Source organism: Canis aureus, chromosome 8 (assembly GCF_053574225.1).
Source record: "Canis aureus isolate CA01 chromosome 8, VMU_Caureus_v.1.0, whole genome shotgun sequence".
NCBI classification, from domain to species: domain Eukaryota; kingdom Metazoa; phylum Chordata; class Mammalia; order Carnivora; family Canidae; genus Canis; species Canis aureus.
Genome location: NC_135618.1, coordinates 41,029,419 through 41,051,079, shown reverse-complemented (window position 1 = coordinate 41,051,079; position 21,661 = coordinate 41,029,419). Strand labels below are relative to the sequence as shown.

The 21,661-nt window shown below is 49.2% G+C and overlaps 1 protein-coding gene across 9 annotated transcripts in view; it reads right to left on the bottom strand.

The window, feature by feature from the left end:
* Nucleotides 1–21,661, bottom strand: part of MGRN1 (mahogunin ring finger 1) — a 61,289-nt gene that overhangs the window by 29,657 nt on the left and 9,971 nt on the right. For all 9 annotated transcript variants that reach the window (XR_013384885.1, XM_077906455.1, XM_077906454.1 and 6 more), the window contains exons 2-4: nucleotides 4,417–4,535; nucleotides 2,546–2,634; nucleotides 1,331–1,477 (exon numbers count right to left, since the gene is read on the bottom strand). Coding sequence is in view for 8 of the 9 variants with exons in the window: in XM_077906455.1 (XP_077762581.1) it covers nucleotides 1,331–1,477; nucleotides 2,546–2,634; nucleotides 4,417–4,535 (355 nt within the window). In the remaining variant the exon portion in view is untranslated. The remainder of the gene's footprint in view (nucleotides 1–1,330; nucleotides 1,478–2,545; nucleotides 2,635–4,416; nucleotides 4,536–21,661) is intronic.

Here is a 21,661-nt window from a genome sequence, read left to right as displayed (position 1 = left end):
TCACCCTGCAGCTCAAGCACAAACAGAATTTCCAGGCTAAGGCAAACGGGCCTGGGTACAGGCTTCTGGGACCCAGAGCCTTCCTGCTTCTCTCTGTTCTGGTGACTTCTGTGCTCAAACCACTCAATTCCAGCAAACTCAGAAAGGAAGCAGGCTCCCAGCCACTCCTGCCAGGTCTCAGGAAGGGGACAGAGCAGCATCTTCCCACCGCCCGCCCCAAGGATCCAAGACAAAGTCTCCAGGGACAGCCATGTCCTTTGCTCATGTGTCCTCTCAAGCATAGGGCACCTCTTACAAGCCCAAGTGTGACAGAGACAAAAGCTGGAGGAGTGTGGGGTGGGTGGGCTGCTCGCCCTCACCTGCCTGCCTGCCCGTCCCCTGCCCCTCTCTGCGGCAGCCCCAGGCCTTCCCCACAAGCCAGGACCCCTCCCCTGCGGCAGCCAAACTATAGGCAGAGGCCACAGAAACTTTACCCCAACTGCTGTGGCACTGTGGCCCTGCCACACGTGTCCTCCCACCTCCTGGTCAGGGGCCAGAGCAAGTGAGCATGGCCGAGGACAAAGGGCAGGGTCACAAGGAAAGAGCCAAAGGGCACCGGGAGGGTTGGGGAGGGACCTGAGCACCCACACCAGTAACAGCACCAGCAGGGTATTGCCTCATCTCTGGGAGGCAGGCCCCTGGATACTCCTGGATCTTCTAACTCTTGGCTTATGGTAAGGACACATTTGTAAATGGCTTGCGTCGTTGAAAAAACAAAAGTAATCCAACATTTGGGCTAGTGTGGAGCCTCACAGAAGAAAGTGTAGGAAAAGGAACTTTGTCCTCTGATTGCTGCCGGGAAGGGTGCGAGTAGTGGGGGGATGGTAAGGGCAGCCCCTAAGGGGCCCAGGCCTCCAGCCCAGGGAGCCCCATGGAGACCAAAGTGTTCCCTCCTGCAGGGAGTGCTCCCCACAAAGCCCCACCTCTGAGTCTCCTCCAGTAGCAGCAGCAAAGTCCTCAAAGGAATCCCTAGGGGGCCGCTTCAGTCCCCCAACCCCAGCTCAGGAAATTAAGGTACAAGCAGGCCAGGGCCAGCACCCGAAGCCTGAGCTTGGACCCCAGATCCAATTTGGCCCTCAGGTGGCTCTCTCCCCAACAGGACCCGAGTGGGCGCATTGCTGCTGGCCTGAGTCTCTGGTGGTCCTGAGGTTGTGGATTTCAAACTTTTGAGGTCAGCAGGATGCTTGTCGCAAATCAAACATCCGGAAGCTCAAACGCACAACACAGACAACAGAAGCGCAGAAGCACGGCTGCCAGGGCCACCCCCAGCCCCCCAGCCCCGGAGACTCACACGGCCGTCCCATTCAGGAACTCCTCCGCTGCCTGGCAGTAGATGGTGATAGCCACCCGGGCGTCGGCATCAAAGGTGAACTCCAGGCTGTAGAGGACGCGGGGCTTCTCGCTGTCCTCGGAGGGGCTGTCGGCACCATCTTTGTACCTATCAGTGAGGCGGAGGGACAGGCAGCAGGTCACCGGCCATGCCTGTACGTGTCCACCCGGCACAGCATGCGCATCCCTGCACCCGGGGCCCTTGGAGGTGGTTGCCTGGAAATGTAAGGCCCACTGCCTGGTAGACAATAAGGCCCAACTCGGCAGAGCTCTCCTTCCCTCACTGCCCGCCCACAGACAGGGAGGAGTCCTCCTGGTCTAGAGACAGCCCAGACATCTCAAGCCTCCCAGGTTAGAGCAGTTTCTTAGGCTGCTGACATTTGAGACTGGATCATTCTTGGCAGCAGGGCCATCCTGTGCGCTGAAGGGTGTTGAGCAGCATCCCTGGTCTCTGCCCACCATAGGCCAGCAGCACCCAATCCCCTAGCTGTGACACCTAAAAGCATCTGCAGACTGGGACCAGTGTCCCTGGGGGCACAGTTGCCAGTTGAGAATCCCTGGTTTAAAAAACAGAGTTTTGGGGCTCCTGGGGGCTCAGTTGGTTAAGTGTCTGCCTTCAGCTCGAGTCATGATCCCAGGATCCTTTGGTCGAGCCCTGCATGGGGCTCCCTGCTCAGAGGGGAGCCTGCTTCTCCCTCTCCTCCCTATGTTCTCTCTCACCATCTCTCAAACAAATAAATAAAATCTGTTTTTTTAAGATTTTATTTATTCATGAGAGACAGAGAGAGAGAGAGAGAAAGAGAGAGAGGGGCAGAGACACAGGCAGAGGGAGAAGCAGGCTCCATGCAGGGAGCCCGACGTGGGACTCGATCCCGGGTCTCCAGTATCAGGCCCTGGGCTGAATGCGGCGCTAAACCGCTGAGCCACCAGGCTGCCCTAAATAAATAAAATCTTAAAAAAAAAAACAAAAAACCATGAAAACAAAAACTGGAGTTTTACAAGCAGAGCCCTGCTGGCCCTTTCTCCCTCTACACCCCACGCTAGGAGCAACTCTGAAACTTGAGAGCTGCCTGTGGCCTCTGGCTCTCCACCCGAAGTTAGCAGAGACTGGGGTCCCTCACCACTGCCCCCTCTCCCAGGTATCAGGGGCCCTAAGCAGGCTGGAGCAAAGCCTTACCTTACAAGCCGCAGAGAGTCTTTTCGGATGTTCACCAGGCTCCTAAGTGTCTTCACAGGCTCATGCGGGGCGGGGGTGACATATGGAAACTAGGAGGGAAAACCCAAAGCAAAGCCAGGTGACTCCCTAAGGTGTGGCAGGGATAGAAAATGGGGATAATCAGAGCAACAGTCACAGCTCTGTACTCCCCGGGCCTTGTGCTCATTCACAAAGGAAACCACAGGCCTAGAGCCATCTGAAAAGTTCCTGCCTGTGATAGCGCCCTAGATGGAGCTTTATCAGATGGTATCACTGGGAAAACAGAGGGGAGGGCCTAGGGGATCTCTCTGCATCACTTCTCACCACTTCAGGGGAGTCTACGAAGGTCTCAAAGTACAAGTTTGAAAAATAACAGATTTATGGAACGTTTGTTAGGGCCGGGCCCTGCATGCAAGCTGAGGCCTCAAAGACGGAAGGTGAGGTTGCTTTCTTGCTCTCAGGGACTCGGGAGGCTGGGGAGGGCAGCACGCCAGGCCCTAGCTCCTTGCTTCCCACCCACTAAAGGATCAAGATGTCATGTCAACCAGCTGCTCTGTTGCTAAAACAGCCTAAAGACTGGTCCACTCTACCCGCTGCCAGGCCCATGGACTCCCCAGGACTCAGCAGCCTTAGGGAACAGAGTCCCACGTCTCCTGAAAGACAGGGCCTTCTGCTGGCCCCTCACCCACACTGGAGACCATAATTTTGAAGTACAAAACCCAATCCTTTGCTTAGCGTCCCCCTCTCCATGGGCCCTCACTCAACCCCTGCTCTTAAGCCTCCATTCACAAAATGTCTCTTCTTCATTGTCGGCACTCCCTGCAAGAATGGGATGGGATCTGTCCTCCACCCTCAGCCCCTGGAAGAGTCCTAGGCACACAGCAGGTACCAAATGTGTGTTGAACAAATGGACAGCAGTGTGTAAGCGTGCACTTCTCTGACGTGACTAGTGAAAGCAAACACGTTAAAATGTTTTACTAGCCATCTGCAGGTCTCCTTTGGGTCATAACTCTTGCCCATTGTTCTACAGAACATGGATTTTGTTTTTTCTTTTTTTTTTTTTTTGTTTTGTTTTTGTTGTTTGTTTTTTAATTTATTTTTTATTGGTGTTCAATTTACTAACATACAGAATAACCCCCAGTGCCCGTCACCCATTCACTCCCACCCCCCGCCCTCCTCCCCTTCTACCACCCCTAGTTCGTTTCCCAGAGTTAGCAGTCTTTACGTTCTGTCTCCCTTTCTGATATTTCCCACACATTTCTTCTCCCTTCCCTTATATTCCCTTTCACTCTTATTTATATTCCCCAAATGAATGAGAACATATAATGTTTGTCCTTCTCCAACTGACTTACTTCACTCAGCATAATACCCTCCAGTTCCATCCACGTTGAAGCAAATGGTGGGTATTTGTCATTTCTAATGGCTGAGTAATATTCCATTGTATACATAAACCACATCTTCTTTATCCATTCATCTTTCGTTGGACACCGAGGCTCCTTCCACAGTTTGGCTATAGTGGCCATTGCTGCTATAAACATCGGGGTGTTTTTTCTTTTTAAATAAAGTCATCCAAGAGGCCTGGGATCAAATCCATAAACTTCCATAAGCCCATAGCCTGGATGCACTGGGTTCTGCAGCAGCAGCCCTGTCTCCAGTGACACCTGCAGCCATCCTGCCTCTCTGGGGGAAGTGCCAGGACATGTCCCTATACACACATGCACATGTCCTGCCAGCAGCTCTGTCTGGGACTCAGTGTCTGTTTGTCCTCAAAGCTGGCTATGGACAGTGGAGGGAAGGCACCTCACTACCGCCACCCCACAACCCTAGCCCCAGCAAGACCCACCTGGACCCACCTGTACTGGACGATTGCCCAGGAAATTCAGATCCATGTTTTCTCCAAAGAGGTAACCTTCAGGGTGGGGAGTGTCAAATTTCTCGCCTCCCATGAAAAAGTGCGAGGCAAAGTAGTTTCCTGGTTAAGAAAGGAAACACGGTTGTAGATTATGAGGCTCGACATACCCCAGGGGAAGTGTGTGATGGCCAAGAGGCTCAGCCCTGAGAACAGCTTCACTTGGAGAGAAGCCTCCCAGGCAGTCCCTCCCACTCTCAGCTCTAGGCTGGGCCTCAGCCCTGCAACATTGTCAAACTCTGCACCCCAATACCTGTCCTGCTCCCAGACTTCCCCTCCCTGCTTAGGTGTGCATCCCGTCCTCTGTTCCATTATCTTTCCCTTCTGTGCCAGCCTGAGTTGCATCCTCCTCAAGGATTTGTCTCCATTCCTCCCTACGCCTACATGTGTGACCTTAGTTGGAAACAGGGTCTTTATACATGTAAGCAAGAAGTCAGAATAAAGTACAAAACCAGTAAAAATATAGATACCTATAAAAGTTGGTCAACTAACCCACAAAATAGAAGGATGTAAAGTATGACACCGTATACCTAAAATGTGGGGAGCAGAGGAGTAAGGAATGAGTTCAAACTTCAGTGACCGTCAACCTCATACACACTGCTTTGTGCAGAGGATGTCACATACAAACCAAACAGTATCCACAAATCACAAACCACTAATAGATACGCAAAAAATCAAGAGGAATCCAAGTATCTCATTAAAGAAAGCCAATTAATCATGAGAGAAGAGAGCAAGAGAAAGAAAGAATGGAGAAAAATCATAAAACAAGTAACAAAATGGCAATACATACACACCCATCAACAATTACTTAAATGTAAATGGGACTAAACACTCCAATCAAAAGACAAGGTGTGATGGGATGATGGATAAGAAAACATGACCAAGCTGTATGCTGAGCCTCCAAGAGACTCATTTCAGACCTAAAGACACATGAAGATTGAAAGTGAAGGGGTGGAGAAGAGTTCATCATGCAAATGGTGTGAAAAGAAAGCCCGGGTAGCAATACTCACGTGGAACAAAACAGACTTTTAAACAAAGACTGTGAAAAGAGATAAAGGACACTGTATCACCCAAGATGGGAGCACCCAAATACACAATAACAAACCTAAAGGAAGTAATTAATAGTAATTAACCCACTTACATCAATGGGCAGATCATACAAACAGAATATCAACAAGGATACAGCGGCTTTGAATGACACACCGGACCAGATTAATCTGACAGATATATTCAGAACATTCCATCTTACAACAACAGAATACACATTCTTTTCAAGTGCACGTGCAACATTCTCCAGAATAAATCACGTTAGACCACAAAACAAGTCTCAACAAAGTCAGTAAATCATTCCATGCATCTTTTCTGACATTATGAAACTAGAAGTCAACAAGAAAAAAATCTGGGAAGAACAAATACATGCTACTAAACAATGAATGGGTCAACCAAGAAATCAAAGAGGAAAAAAAATACATGGAGACAAGCGAAAATGAAAGCACAATGTTCCAAAATTTTTGAGATGCGGCAAAAGCAGGCCTAAGAGGGAAGTTTATGGCAATACAGGCCTACCTCAAGAAGCAAGAAAAGTCTCAAATGAGCAACCTACCCTCATGCCTTAAAGAGCAAGGAAAAGAAAAAATAAAACCCAAAACCAACAACAGAACAAAGGAAATAAGATTAGAGCAGAAACAAATGTAATAGAAACTTTCAAAATAGAACAGATTAATGAAACCAGGAGCTGGTTCTTTGAAATGATGGACAAAATTGATAAACCATTAGCCAGACTCATCAAAAAAAAGTGGGGGGGGCAGCCCGGGTGGCTCAGCGGTTTAGGGCCGCCTGCAGCCCAGGGTGTGATCCTGGAGACCCGGGTTCGACTCCCACGTCAGGCTCCCTGCATGGAGCCTGCTTCTCCCTCTCCGTGTCTCTGCTTCTCTCTCTCTCTCTCTCTCTCTCTCTCTCTGTCTCTCATGAATAAATAAATAAAATCTTAAAATAAAAGAAAGAAAGAAAAAGGAGAAATAACAACCAAGACCAAAATATATGATGGATTATGAGAGAATATTTTTGAAAATTATATGCCAACAACTTGAACCACCTGGAAGAAATGGATAAATTCCTAGCAACATACAACATCCCAAAATTGAATCAGGAAGAAACACAACATTTGAATAGACCAATTACCAGCAATGAAATTGAATCAGTCATCAAAAAACTCCCAACAAACAAGTCCAGGACCAGAAGCTTCACAGGTGAATTCTACTAAGTATTTAAAAAAGATGGGACGCCTGGGTGGCTCAGTGGTTGAGCATCTACCTTTGGCTCAGGGCTTGATCCTGGGGTCTCAAGATCAAGTACCATATTGGGCTTCCTGCATGGAGCCTGCTTCTCCCTCTGCTTGTGTCTCTGCCTCTCTCTGTCTCTCATGAATAAATAAGTAAAATTAATTAATTAATTAATTAATTAACATCTATTCTTCTCAAACTACTACAAAAACATAGAAAAGGAAGAAAACCTTCCAAATTCATTCTAAGAGACCAGCATTGCCCTGATACCAAAACCAGGTACAGTGCAAAAAAAAGAGAACTACAAGCCAATAGCTCTGATGAACACATATGCAAAAAAATCTTCAGCAAACCAAATCTAACAACATTAAAAAAAATTATTCACCATGATTAAGTGGAATTTATTCCTGGGATGCAAAGATGGTTCAATATTCACAAATCAATCAATATGATACATCACATCAAAAAGAGAAAGGATAGGGCAGCCCCGGTGGCGCAGCGGTTTAGCGCCACCTGCAGCCCGGGGTGTGATCCGGAGACCCAGGATGGAGTTCCGCATCGGGTTCCCTGCGAGGAGCCTGCTTCTCCCTCTGCCTGTGTCTCTGCCTCTCCCTCTCTCTCTCTCTCTCTCTCTCTGTCTCTATGAATAAATAAATAAAAATATTTTTAAAAAAAGAGAAAGGATAAAAACCATATGATCATCTTAATAGAAGCAGAAAAAGCATTTGACAAAGTACAACATACATTCATGATAAAAGCCCTCAACAAAGTAGGTTTAGAGGGAATATAGCTCAGCATAATAAGCCATATATGAAAAACTACAGCTAACATCATCTTCAATGGGGAAAACAGAGCTTTCCCCAAAGATCAGGATCAAGACAAAGATGTCCACGCTCACCACTGCTATTCAACAGAGTACAGGAAGCTCCAGCCACAGCAATCAGGCAAGAGGAAGGAAGAAAAGGCAGCCAAATTGGTAAGAAGTAAAACTTCCACTATTTGCAGATGACAAGATCTTATATATAAATGCCTAAGACTCCACCAAAAAGCTACTAGAACTGATAAATGAATTCATTAAGGCTGCAGGATACAAAATCAATGTAGAAAATCCACTGCATTTCTATATACTAACAATGAAGCAACAGGAAGAAAAATTTGAAAAATAATCCCATTTACAATTGCACCAAAAATAATAAAATACCTAGGAATAAACTTAACCAAGGAGGTGAAAGGCCTGCACTCTGAAAACTGTAAAACATTGATTAAAGAAACTGAAGATGTCACAAACAAATGGAAAAATATCCCAGGGATCCCTGGGTGGCTCAGCGGTTTGGGGCCTGCCTTCAGCCCAGGGCGTGATCCTGGAGTGGAGTCTTGGGATCGAGTCCCACGTCAGGTTCTCCCCGCATGGAGCCTGCTTCTTCCTCTGCCTGTGTCTCTGCCTCTCTCTCTCTCTCATGAATAAATAAATAAAATCTTAAAAAAAAAAAAAAAAAAAAGTTCTTTCACACTGTCAGCTTCTTTACATTTGAAAAAAAAAGAAAAAAAGAAAAATATTGGAGAGATTCAGATTGGAGAGATTTGGGAGAACAAATAATGTTAAAATATCCATATTACCCAAAGCAATCTACAGATTTAATGTAATCCCATCAAAATGCCAACAACATTTTTCATAGAACTAGAACAAAAAATCCTAAAATTGGTATGAAACCATAAGAGATCCTGAATAGCCAGAACAATCTTGAAAAAGAAAAAGAAAACAGAAGATATCACACTTCCAGATTTGAAGATACTAGAAAACCCCTGTAATCAAAACTGTCTGGTATGGCACAAAAATAGATGTGAAGATCAATGGAACAGAACAGAAAGCCCAGAAACATATCCATGATTATATGGTCAATTAATCTTTAGTAAAAGAGGCAAGAATATGCGGTGGGAAAGAGAGAGTCTCCTTAACAAATGGTGTTGGGAAAACTGGGTGGCTACATGCAAAATAATGAAACTGGACCACTTTCTTATACCTACACAAAAATAAACTAAAAATGGATTAAGGATCTAAATGTGAGACCTAAAACCATAAAAATCCTAGAAGAGAACACAGGCAGTAATTTCTCTGACATCAGCTATAGCAACATTTTTCTAGATATGTCTGAGGCAAAAGGATAAAAGCAAAAAAACTATTGGAACTAGACCGAAATAAACAGCTTCTGCATAGCACAGGAAACAATCAACAAGGGATGCCTGGGTGGCTCAGTGGTAGAGCTTCTGCGTTTGGCCCAGGGCGTGATCCTGGAGACCCGGGATCAAGTCCCACATGGGGCTCCCCACATGGAGCCTGCTTCTCCCTCTGCCTGTGTCTCTGCCTCTCTCTCTCTGTGTCTCTCATGAATAAATAAATAAAATCTTAAAAAAAAAAAAAAGACAATGAACAAAACTAAATGACAACCTAACAAATGGGAGAAGATATTTGTAAATGATATATCTGATAAGGGCTTAATACCCAGAATATATAAAGAACTTACACAATCCAACACCAAACAAAACCAAATAATCCAATTTAAAAATAGAAGACAGGAGCAGACATTTCTTTAAAGACATCCAGATGGCCAACAGTCACATGAAAAATGCTCATCATCACTCATCATCAGGGAAATGCGAATCAACACTACAATGAGCTATCACCTCATACTTGTCCGAACTGCTAAAATCAACAACACAAGAAACAACAGGTGTGGATGAGGATGAAGAGAAAAAGGAACCCTCGTGCACTGTTGGTGCAGCCCCTGTGGAAAACAGTACGGAGGCGTCCCAAAAAGTTAAAAATAGAACTACCCAATGATTCAGTAATTACAGTACTGAGTCTTTACCCAAAGAACACAAGAACACTAATTCAAAGGGATACATGCTCTCCAATGTTTAGGGCAGCATTATCTACAACAGCCAAGTATGGAAGCAGCCCAAGTGCCCATCGACTGATGAAAGGACAAAGGTTATATATATGTGTGTGTATGCACATGTGCACGCATGCACACACACACACACACACACACACACTGGAATATTACTCAGCCATAAAAAATAATGAAATCTTGCCATTTGCAATGACACGGATGGATTTAGAGTATAATGCTAAGCAAAGTAAGTCAGAGAAAGACAAATACCACGTGAAAAAGAAAAACAAAACAGAAGGTATCACACTTCCAGATTTGAAGATACTAGGAAACCACTGTAATCAAAACGGTCTGGTACTGGCACAAAAATAGATGTGAAGATCAATGGAACAGAACAGAAAGCCCAGAAACATATAATCAATCAATCTTTAGCAAAAGAGGCAAGAATATGTGGTGGGAGTTAACCACGTGAGTTAATTCATGTGGAATTTAAGAAACAAAACAAATGAACAAAGAAAAAAATAGACAAATCAAGAAAAAGACTCTTAACTGCAGAGAACAAATGACCAGAGGGGAGGTGGGTAGGGGTATGGGGACGACAGAGCACACTTGTCACAATGAGCCCAGGGTCACATATGGAAGTGCTGAAATCACTATATTCTGTACCTGAAACTAACAGAACACTGAGGATTAAGTAACCGGAATTTAAATTTCGAAAAAAAGAGGAGGTCAGACTAGACTAGGGGACACTAAATCCAGTGACCAATGTCTTCACCTGAGAAAGGGATTCAGACACAGACACACACAGGGAAGAAGGCAGGGTGACGACTACACGGTGAGGCGTGCCTGGAGCCCCAGAGGCTGGGAGGCAGGAAGGACCACCCCCTAGAGCCCTCAGAGGGAACCAACCCCTGGGACACCTTCACCTGGGACTTCCACCCTTCAGAACAGTGAGAATAAACTCTGTTGTTCTAAGCCACTCACTTCGTGGTGCTCCAGCAGCCATGGGACACGAACGCGGTTCCCCGTACCCAGACTAAGTCCCGCAACCCCACACCTGAGCCCTGAGTACTTTCTCACTGTATGGAGCTGAGTATCTGACACCCCCCACCATGACAAATGAGGCTCTAGGCTGTTCCCCATTATGTCCCTGGCACACTTAGGCACTAAATGCACATTTTATATAAAAATAAACGAATAAAACATTCAAAGAAGAGAGCTCACAGCTTTGCTAGGGAAACGTTAGAGTAACGCCTCTCCCAAGATTCCTAATCTGACGCTCACCCCCATTTCTCTCTGGCACGGAGAACCCCAAGAAAAGTCAGGTGGCCATGGGACCCTGTGAATTTTGTGGACACCTAGGCCATGCATCCCTCAGGCATAGCAGGGCACACCTGGGCACCTGAGCCCACATGGGTCCTTCCTGGAGCCCCCAGAGGGAATTCTGGGCCCTTCAGACTACGGTGCACGCCCTGCCTGGATGTGTGCGCCCTTTCCGCAAACCGCAGCCCTGGGTACGGTGCACACGGCCACAGCTGCCCGGGCAAACAGGCCCAGAACCAGGAGTCCAGCCCGGTGACTCTGGCCTGCAGGGAACATAAGCAGGAAACACTGGGCAAGGGCATAACCCCAGCGCCGTACACATGTGGCCAGGAATCAGACAGAGCCAACCGCAGTGAGAGAAAAAGAATAAAGTGGTGACTAGTTAAATACTCCTGATTTAATGGGACACCAAGCAGCTGCAAAAGAGAGTCAAACACACTTGGATACTCACGTAGGAAGATGGTCACGGAATATCTGTTATTAAAAAAACAAGCTGAAGTGTTCAGGATCCCACCTGAGAGGTAAGTGCACAGAGTCAGATGTTGTGAGTACACACAGAGCGGTCAGCCTGGACACACACAAACCATAGCCGAGAAGTCAGTCGGGGCTGGAGGCAGCAGGGACAAGAGTGCAGACATGCTGCCTAATGCTAGGTCTTTCTATGGCACATGCACCTGGGCCAACGTGGAGCTCTTAATAAAAAGACTGAGAGGGACGCCTGGGTGGCTCAGTGGTTAAGCGTCTGCCTTTGGCCCAGTTCGTGATCCTGGCGTGCTGGGATCGAGTCCCACATCAGGCTCCCTGTGGGGAGCCTGCTTCTTCCTCTGCCTATGTCTCTGCCTCTGTGTCTCTCATGAATAAATAAATAAAATCTTTTTTTTTTTAAATAAATAAAATCTTAAAAAAAGAAGACTGAGATGTGGGGAAGCACAGGGACCCCTCCAAATTCACCTAGGATCTGCACTCAGTGCTGCTGCCCTGGAAGCATCAGTGCAGTTTAATATGCAAAGACTTTGAAGATGACCTTTCCTGCCTGTGGAGCAGGAACAAGGTGCCCACGGCCTGGCATGTAGTCGGTCCCTGGTCTCTGGATCCTGGCTTTTTTTTTTTTTTTTTAAGTTTTTATTTATTTATTCATGAAAGACACGGGGGGGGGGGGAGAGAGAGAGAGAGAGAGAGAGAGAGAGAGAGAGAGAGGCAGAGACACAGCAGGCTCTATGCAGGGAGCCCGACGTGGGACTAGATCCCGGGTCTCCAGGATCACACCCTGGGCTGAAGGCGGCGCTAACCGCTGAGCCACCCGGGCTGCCCTGGATCCTGGCTTTAATCTTGGTTGGCGTGTGGCCCACCCAACCTCGAGCCCAAGTCACAGGGCGGGCGAGAGGGGCCCTAGCTGGCAGCTCGAAGGAGAACCCAGCTCAGAGCCACCTGGTCTGCTAAGATCGTGGTGAAGCCACACACCACCATGCACAGCACAGCCACTGGGGAAAGCGACATGCCCTGGCTGCTGTGTGACAAGTTAGGACACAATGGCACAAAGAGAGAGGACAAAGAAAACCAGTGACTGCCCACACTGGTCAATGAGGTCCAAATGTGGATGGTGCCTGGGCCCCTGCCCTGTCCAAGCGGACTCTGAGGCAGGATCCAAAGTTGGCACAGCCTTGGTCTAGAGACAAGGTTCAGGAAAAGGCAGGATCTGGCAGGGGAGCCACACCCCCCCCCCCCCCCCCCGGCCTTCCAGGCAGCAGGCAGCAGGCAGGACCCTAGCCTGGGACTCCTAACCTCCTCCTGGGGGCTCTTCAAGGACCAAAGTACATTATGTCCAAATACCCCCAAAGCTTCCTCCTTTCAGGCAGAAAGTGGGTACAGCAGCTCTCCTCCAAGATGGTACTGGTGTCTCTGGGCGGCCCTTTCCCATGCCCGCCTCAGGCTGACCTGTAACCCGCAGCATACAGCGGGAATGACCCGACAGGGCTTCTGTGGCTGGGGGGGGGGGGGGTGGCGGTGGCTGGCTGCCATGCTGTGAGGACACTCAAGCGGCCCTATGGGGAGGTCCTCGTGCCAGGCTGTGGGGAGACGCTCCGGGGAGATCCTAAGTGAGGCCCGCTCAGCTAAGCTGTCCCCAAATTCCAGGAACACAGAAACTGGGAAAAAATAAGCACTGAGTGTTAAAAATGCTAAATGTTGTTATCAGCAGGAGACAACTCGCACAGTGGGCTTCTGAAATCCAATCTGAGCTGAGCGACCCTTCTCTTTCTCAGTTCCTGACCCTGACAGCTTCTGTCACCACGCTGGTCAAAGCCACCAGCATCTGCTGCCTAATTACTGCGATCTCCCCCATCTTGGCTCCCCACACTCCCACGGCCCCAGCCTGCCTCCCACATCCCTCTGCTAGAAGGCTTCTCCTGCCTCCTCATCATACTCAAGAAAGTTCCAAACTCCTCCTCATGGCCTGCACAGCCCCCAGGCAACGCAGACTGGCCAACCCTGTTCATGCCCCAGGGCCTTTGCACTTCCAGTTTCCTCAGGGTTTGAAATTCTTTCCCAAGAGCTGTGCCCATATCCTTCATCTCGAATTTCCTTCTCAGCAAGGCCTTTTTGATCACTCCTTTTTAAATGTGCAATCCTCAACCCTCCATTCTGCTTCCCGACCAACCTCTCCACATTTTCTCTTCTCTGCTTTACATTCCCCTACAGATTTTTTTTTGGCAAAAAACTTAGAATTAGATGCTACTGCTCTATCAAAACCGTTAACTTCTATCTCCCCCACAGCACAGCATGATCCGATGGGCTATGCACAGGAGGCCCCCACGTCTTAGTGCAGCTTTAAGCTTCTCTAACTGCAGAGTATAAATGCTACAATCTAAAGCCTCCTGATGAAGAGGTAATAGTGAGTACTTTTTTTTGGGGGGGGGGCTTTACCTGTATCATTTAAATTTTCTATAATTAGCATTACTTTTGAAACAAGAAAAATAATTTAAAAATATGAGAAATACGGTAACATCACAAAACTGGAAGCAAGTTCTGGAAAGGCCACGGTATTGTCCACCTTAAAAGAGTGGACTCTAAGGTGTGTGGATTATACCTCCATAAAGCTGTTCTTAGGGAGTGGGGGCACTTGAGTTGTCAGATGGGAATTCATTACTAAGTTTTTGATATTAGACCTTTATGTAAAATTTTTTTGGCAAAAAAACTTGGAATTAGATGCTATTGCTTTATCAAAACCCTGTTAATTCCCACCGAGTTATTTACATGACTCGGTTTCTCAATGTCAAATGGAAACTAGAACCAGAGCTCCTGCTGACCTGATCTCACGCTAGCCGTGCGTTATATTCTACTGTGACGACAGGAACCAACCGGGGAGGAACGGAGCCCACTCACCTAACACACACCTTTTCAGTATGTTTTATGTTCAATGTGTATTGATGTTTTCTATTTATAAAAACTGAATGGGGGATCCCTGGGTGGCGCAGCGGTTTGGCGCCTGCCTTTGGCCCAGGGCGCGATCCTGGAGACCCGGGATCGAATCCCACGTCGGGCTCCCTGCATGGAGCCTGCTTCTCCCTCTGCCTGTGTCTCTGCCTCTCTCTCTCTCTCTCTCTCTCTCTCTCTCTCTGTGACTATCATAAATAATAAATAAAAATTAAAAAAAAAAAAAACTGAATGGGCACATGGGTGGCTCGGTGGGTTGAGCTTCTGACTCTTGGTTTCAGCTCAGGTCACTGATCTCAGGGTCATGAGATGGAGCCCTGTGTAGGACTCCACACTGGGAGTGGAACTGCTTAAGATTTTCCCTCTCCCTCCATCCACCCCCTAGCTCCTGTATGCATGCTCTCTCACTAAAAACAAAACAACAGCCCCCCCCCAAAAAAAACTGTAATATTTGTTTTGATTAATATTATTTTACAATGGCCACAAACCAGAAGAAAAATTCTCACTTAAAGCCCCATGGTCATGAGATGTTTCTTTTCTAAAGTTTTGGTGTTTTGTTTTGTTTTTTTTTAATGATTATTTGAAAGAGAATGAGCAGGGATCCCTGGGTGGCTCAGCAGTTCAACACTGCCTTCAGCCCAGGGTGTGATCCTGGAGTCCCAGGATTGAGTCCCACATCTGACTCCATGCATGGAGCCTGCCTCTCTCTCTCTATCTCTCATGAATAAATAAATAATAAAATCTTTAAAAAAAAATGAGAGTGAGAAGGAGGGAGGGAGGGGGAAAGGTGGGGGAAATGGAGAGAGAGAATCTAAAGTAGACTCCCCGATGAATGTGGAGCACAATGTGGAGCCCAATCCCAGGATCCCGAGATCATGACCTGAGCTGAAATCAAGACTTGGACACTTAACTGACTAAGCCGCCCAGGCATCCCCCACCTACCTCTTAAAGTTTTATTTATTTAACTCATCTCTGCACCCAACCTGAGGCTTGAACTCACGACCCTGAGATCAAGGGAAGTCATGACCCTCCTCCAACTGAGCCAGCCAGGTACCCCGAGAGATGTCTCGAGCTCTAATTTCAGTTTACATACACACTTTGGTTACACAGACATATAGGAGGGTGATTATCAATGGGCATCCACACCTCCCATCTCGCTAGGTAATGACGTGACAAGCAGACGGTGACAGTCACCAGGTGGGACCACACGGCAGTTAAGAGGAGTGAGCCAGTCTCCATGTCCCAGCACGGAGCAGACGCACCACGAACCAGACTCACGCGGGGCGGCGGGAGACCGAACCACACGTAAGGAGAGGCGACGTGGAGGGCAGCACCGGGGCCACGGGGACAGAAGGGTCACGGAGGCGCCATCTGAGAGACGCAACATGGGCATGGGAAGCGAGGGCTCTGAATGGAGGGTGTTGGCGCTATTCTCTGGCCTTTCCTAAGGTTTTTCAAACACTCACATTTTTTAAAAGGGAACTTTTAAAAGGAGGAATGTGTGCAATGGAGGACCAGGGAGAGGCGTGTGCGCGGTGCGTGCGTGCGTACCTGGAGGCATCTGTGTGCGTACACACAGGTCAGGACCAAGAGGAGCAGCCGAGCTCTGACGAGGCCGGAGGGGAAGAGCGAGAAAACACGGCGAAGGGCAGGCACAGAAGGCAGGCGGGCAGGGAGGGGGAAGAGGAGAACCCCCACCTCTGGACCCCAGATACGGAAGCCATCGAGGGGCACAGATCCTAGCCCTATTCTCCGCGGGTGGCAGGATGCTCCGAGGTCACCTGAAGGCTGCCAATCCCGAGCCCCCTACGTTAACCCCGTGCGGGGCCTCCCCCTCCAGTCACAGAGGGAGGGCGGCCCGTGTCACCTCCCAGCAGACCACAAAGGGCGGCTGTTCGCACACAATGAACGAGCCATGAGGGATCCCGATGGGACCCAGACTGGCTGAAAATCCTTTTAAGGCCACATTCAGAAGACCTGCCAGAGGCCACAGTTTTGGCCTCCCAGCCCTGGTCTCACAGCACAGACACTCGAGGACCTCGTGACCTCAAAAGGTTCACCCTCCTCTGTGCCGGAGGGATTCAGACTCTGCCCTACTTACAGGCATCCAGGTGACCCGGATAACCAACAAATCAAAATAAAGACCAAGGGAAGGCACCTCCCTTGGAGGCCTCCCCGTGTCCCCACACATGGCTCGGTTTCCTTTACACATGTGCATCAGATGCAGATGGACACGTGTGCTCGTCATCCTTTACAGACGAGGAAAACTGAAACCATGAGGCTCCAGTTAGAGGCTGCTCCAGTGACGGCCGGTGGCTGTGGTAAGGCCCCGTCCCTTCCTCACAGGCCACACAGCAAGCCAAGCAGGCTTCTGGGGTGGTTCCATCTGTTCCACTTTCCAACATCTGGTAGTATACACGGTGTACCTCAATCATCACTGACAACCCCCAAATGCAAACACTCTCCATTATTTAAATGAACTAAGCCCGCTAAAGAGCGAGGCCCCAGGACGTGCAAGCTCTCCAAAGCACAGAATGATCCGCACCCAAATCCTCAGACTCCCCCCAGAGGAGGACTGAGGGGAAGAATAAAAATGGGACCTCGAAGCTCTCCCAGAAGACACCTGCTCCACTCACTCCCTCCTTAGCTACACATTCACAAAAACCCAAGTTTCATCAAGAGACAAAAGTTTGGGATCCCTGGGTGGCTCAGCGGTTGAGCGCCCGCCTTCAGCCCAGGGCCTGATCCTGGAGTCCTGGGATCGAGTCCCACATCAGGGATCCATGCAGGGAGCCTGCTTTTCCCTCTGCCTATGTCTTTGTCTCTTTCTCTCTTTATGTCTCTCATGAATAAATAAATAAAATCTTTAAAAAAAAAAAAAAGAGAGAGAGAGAGAGAGAGAGACAAAAGTTTGGGACACGATCAGATGTTTATGTTTCCTCCAAACTGACACAGAACTCTCACCCCCAATGAGCTACTGGGAGCTAAGGCCTTTGGGAGGTTACCAGGTCATGAAGAGGTGCTCTGGAGTCCCCTAACCCAGCCATGTAAGGACAGTGAGAGACAGCTGTCTATGAACCAGGAAGAGGCTCTGGCCAGACACTGAGCAGGCACCTTCATCTCGGACATTCCCGCCTCCAGAACTGTGAGAAATAAAGGTCTGTTGTTTATAAGCCACCCAGACTGTGGTGTTGCCACAACAGTGCACTAGAACACACCCCCTGAGTCTGAGGTCTCAGGTCTGAACCTTTGAGAAGCATGTGCACCAAACCAACCAACCTATGGGACACCCACAACAGAAAGAAGCTGGGTGGGCTCCAGCCACCTACACCACCAGGATAGCCACCACCATCACCGCCAGGGCTGTGGGGGCAGCTCTGTGGCTTCATCAACTCCTGGTGTCACCCAAGACCTAAGTGAAAAGCCATCACCAGGTGGTACAGCCTACAGCAGGGGCTCTTCAGACTGCTGTTCTGGGGGGAGGGGGGTCCCTGAAGGACCTCCTTACAATCCTGGAGTGGGGATCCCTGGGTGGCGCAGCGGTTTGGCGCCTGCCTTTGGCCCAGGGCGCGATCCTGGAGATCCGGGATCGAATCCCATGTCGGGCTCCTGGTGCATGGAGCCTGCTTCTCCCTCTGCCTGTGTCTCTGCCTCTCTCTCTCTCACTGTGTGCCTATCATGAATAAATAAAAATTTAAAAAAAAAAAAAAAAAAACAAACAATCCTGGAGTGATGGGATTAAAACACAAATTGGGATGTTTGTACTCAACCCCTGACCCCTTCAGAACCCCTGCCTAGGGATCCCTGGGTGGCACAGCGGTTTGGCGCCTGCCTTTGGCCCAGGGCGCGATCCTGGAGGCCCGGGATCGAATCCCACGTCGGGCTCCCGGTGCATGGAGCCTGCTTCTCCCTCTGCCTGTGTCTCTGCCTCTCTCTCTCTCTCTGTGACTGTTATAAATAAAAAAAAAAAAGAACCCCTGCCTACACCCTGACTCCTTATGGGGACTCAGGCCTGGCACACAGCAGCCCACTGTCCTTCCAGCCTCGAGTCTGTGTGTGCTTATAGATGATGCAACATATGCAAAATCGGTTCTAGGTGATACAGCCTCCCTCCCTGGATTCCAGATACTTCAGGCCAGGGACATTGATGCCATCCCCAGCAACAAACATCCCCATGCCTCAACCTAAGGGCCAGGCACCACTCACCGCCCAGCAGACTAGTGACTCTGCTCGGTGCTGTCCACCTCGCCTAGCACCACCCTCCTGGCCCATCTCTCAGGACTCGGGAGCTTGATAAAAACTGGCTGAATGAACAGAGGTGGAGAGTGGATGACATACCTATTATTATTTGGTAGTTGAGGGAATGGGAGCACAGAGAGGTCACGTGACCCGCTCAAGCCCCAGCACCAGCCAGAGGTGGCATTCTCCCTGAAAATCCGTGCTGACCCCAGAGTTGCACACTCAAGTACACAGTCCACTGTGTGTTCTTCCCACACCACCAAGCAAGTCTCCAACTCTCAGTGCACAGTGACCATGTGGCCTAAATTTAGCTCAATCCTGACACTATCTACCTGGGGAAAGCATCAGATCCCACAGATTAAGGGCTCAGCCCCACACCACTGCCCTCTCCCTTCAGATGCCAATGGCCAGGTGGCCAATTGGCTATAAACTGGACATTTCCATGACCCCCAATTAATTTGCTAGAGCAGTAGGGGCACCTGGGTGGCTTGGCTGGTTCAGCATCTCCCTTCAGCTCCAGTCATAATCCCGGGTTTCTGGGAGGAGTCCTGCATTGGGCTCCCTGCTCTGCGGGGGGGGGGGGGGGGGGGGGGGGGGGCGGCTACTGCTCCCTCTGCCCCTCCCCCCTGCTTGTCTGCGCGCGCACATGCTTGCTTTCTCTCAATAAACAAAATCTTTTTTAAAAAAATTGCTAGGGCAGCCCTAGTGGCTCAGCGGTTTAGCGCCACCTTCAGCCCAGGGCCTGATCCTGGAGACCCGGAATCGAGTCCCACATCAGGATCCCTGCATGGAGGCTGCTTCTCCCTCTGCCTGTGTCTCTGCTTGTCTCTCAGCGTGTCTCTCATGAATGAATAAATAAAATCTTTCAAAAAAACTGCTAGACCAGCTCACAAAACTCAGGAAAACAGTTCACTTACTAGTTCTTCAGTTCATCATAAAAGGTAAGACTCAGGATTAGCCAGATGGAGAAGATGCCCAGGACAAGGCACATGGGAAGGGCGCAGGGACTTCTAAACCCCCCCTGGGATCCCTGGGTGGCGCAGCGGTTTGGCGCCTGCCTTTGGCCCAGGGTGCGATCCTGGAGACCTGGGATCGAATCCCACATCGGGCTCCGGATGCATGGAGCCTGCTTCTCTCTCTGCCTGTGTCTCTGCCCCTCTCTCTCTCTGTGTGTGTGACTATCATAAAATAAATAAAAATTTTAAAAAAAATAAAAATAAAAATAAACCCCCCCTGAGTGCTCCACCCTCCTGGCCTCTGCTGTGGAGGGTGGAGCTTCAACACCAGCCCAGAAGCTCTCTGAACCGAGTCCTGTGGGTTTTTATGGAGGCTTTGTCATATAGGCATGGGTGATTAAATCGCTGGCTGCTGGTGACCCTCTCAACCTCCAGCCTCTGTACAGGCTGGGTCCAAAGGCAGCCAGGACCCATCCGTAGGTGCTTTCCAGAATCTCATTACCATAAACTCAGGTGTGGCGGAAAGGGGCTTCTGAGCACCAAGACTCAATTTCACTCCTACCACTCATCGCCAGGAAATTCCAAGGCTTATAGGAGCACTGTGACAGTAATGGGTGAAAACCAAACATTTATTTCTTACTTTATAAATCCCAACATCCCTGCTGGGTAAACCATGACGTGACTAAAGACTCTGCACAATCCCAACCCCACCCCTGCTAGGACACACCACTGGTCCTGGGACACTGGGTGTGCATCCCGCTCAGCCACCGGAGTCACCCACGCTCCAGTGGAGGGGAAGGGGAGAGCTGGGCAGACGTGTGCAATGGCTGGGGAGAGTTCACTGACGCCACAGGATGAAAATTCTTCTCATTCTCTAACAGGACAGATGTTCCCGGTTACCAGCTTCCTGAAATCCAGCTTCTCACTAAGCCCCAGCTGGGCCTGACCAATGTGAGATGAGAACATCACAGTCCCCAAAGAGTGATCTCAGGGAAGAATCTTCAAGCTCGTGAAACTCCCAGCCAAGTGGGAGGCCTCGGCCTGGGAGCAGGTTCCAAGTCAGAGAGAAAAAGCAGACCCTAAGGGGGTCCCCCTACCTCTAATCACCCTGCGCCCTGACTCCCCCTGGGCCGAGTTCCTGCAGGTATACAGCACAGTGCTTCTGGGCGCAGCCTAGGTGACCTAGTGCAGCCTAACCTCTGTGGGCCTCAGCGTCTCATCTGCAGCATGGACGCCTCAGAGAAGAACACTGACCAGGACAGCTCAGGATGTCCTGGGGATAAAAGGATAACACAAAGGAGCCTTGCACAGGTGAAAAGACACCTGATAACCATTTGATTCCCAGCCCTGCTCCAGCGTGAAAGTCTGACCACAGCGGGACCCTATTAAACAAAAAGCCTCAGTCCCCAACACGATGGAGGGAAGAACTTTAAGCAAAGATTCTGGTTCACTGAGTTCCAAAGAGGCTGCAGCCACCTTTCTGGGGGGTGGAGGGGGTCCTTCCCTTTCCTGGGAACAGCCTCCAGTACCCACAGGGATGGGCCCCAGCTGCTAGTGGACCATGCAGCTCCCATCCCCTGGACACAGCTGGCTGGCCAAGGTGGACACCTGACCGTGGCTGGACAAACACCTGGATTCTCTCTCCAATGGATCTGGACCAGAGACCAAAGGACTTGGTGCTTGAGGGCCCCAGATGGGTGGCAGTCAGCTCTGGGCAAGTCACAGCAGAATGATGCTGAGCCCAGAGGGGACAAGGGGCTTTTGTGTTCTAATGGCGGCTTCCACTTCTTGGCTCCCCACCCTTGGGATCCAGAGACCCACCCCGCACCAGCCTTCCAGTACATCCTATCTCCTGCTTAAGCTAGTCTGCATAAATGCCATAGCGACAGCCAATTTCCAAAGAATTAATAATGTAATAAAAAGCACTTAGAAAAGAACTCCTGCAAATCAGTGAGAAAGGAGACAATCCGGAATGAAAAATATGCAAACGATTTCCAGACAGCTTAGAAAAAGAGGAAGAAAAATGAATAGTAATTTACATATGAAAAGGTGCCCAACCTCACTGG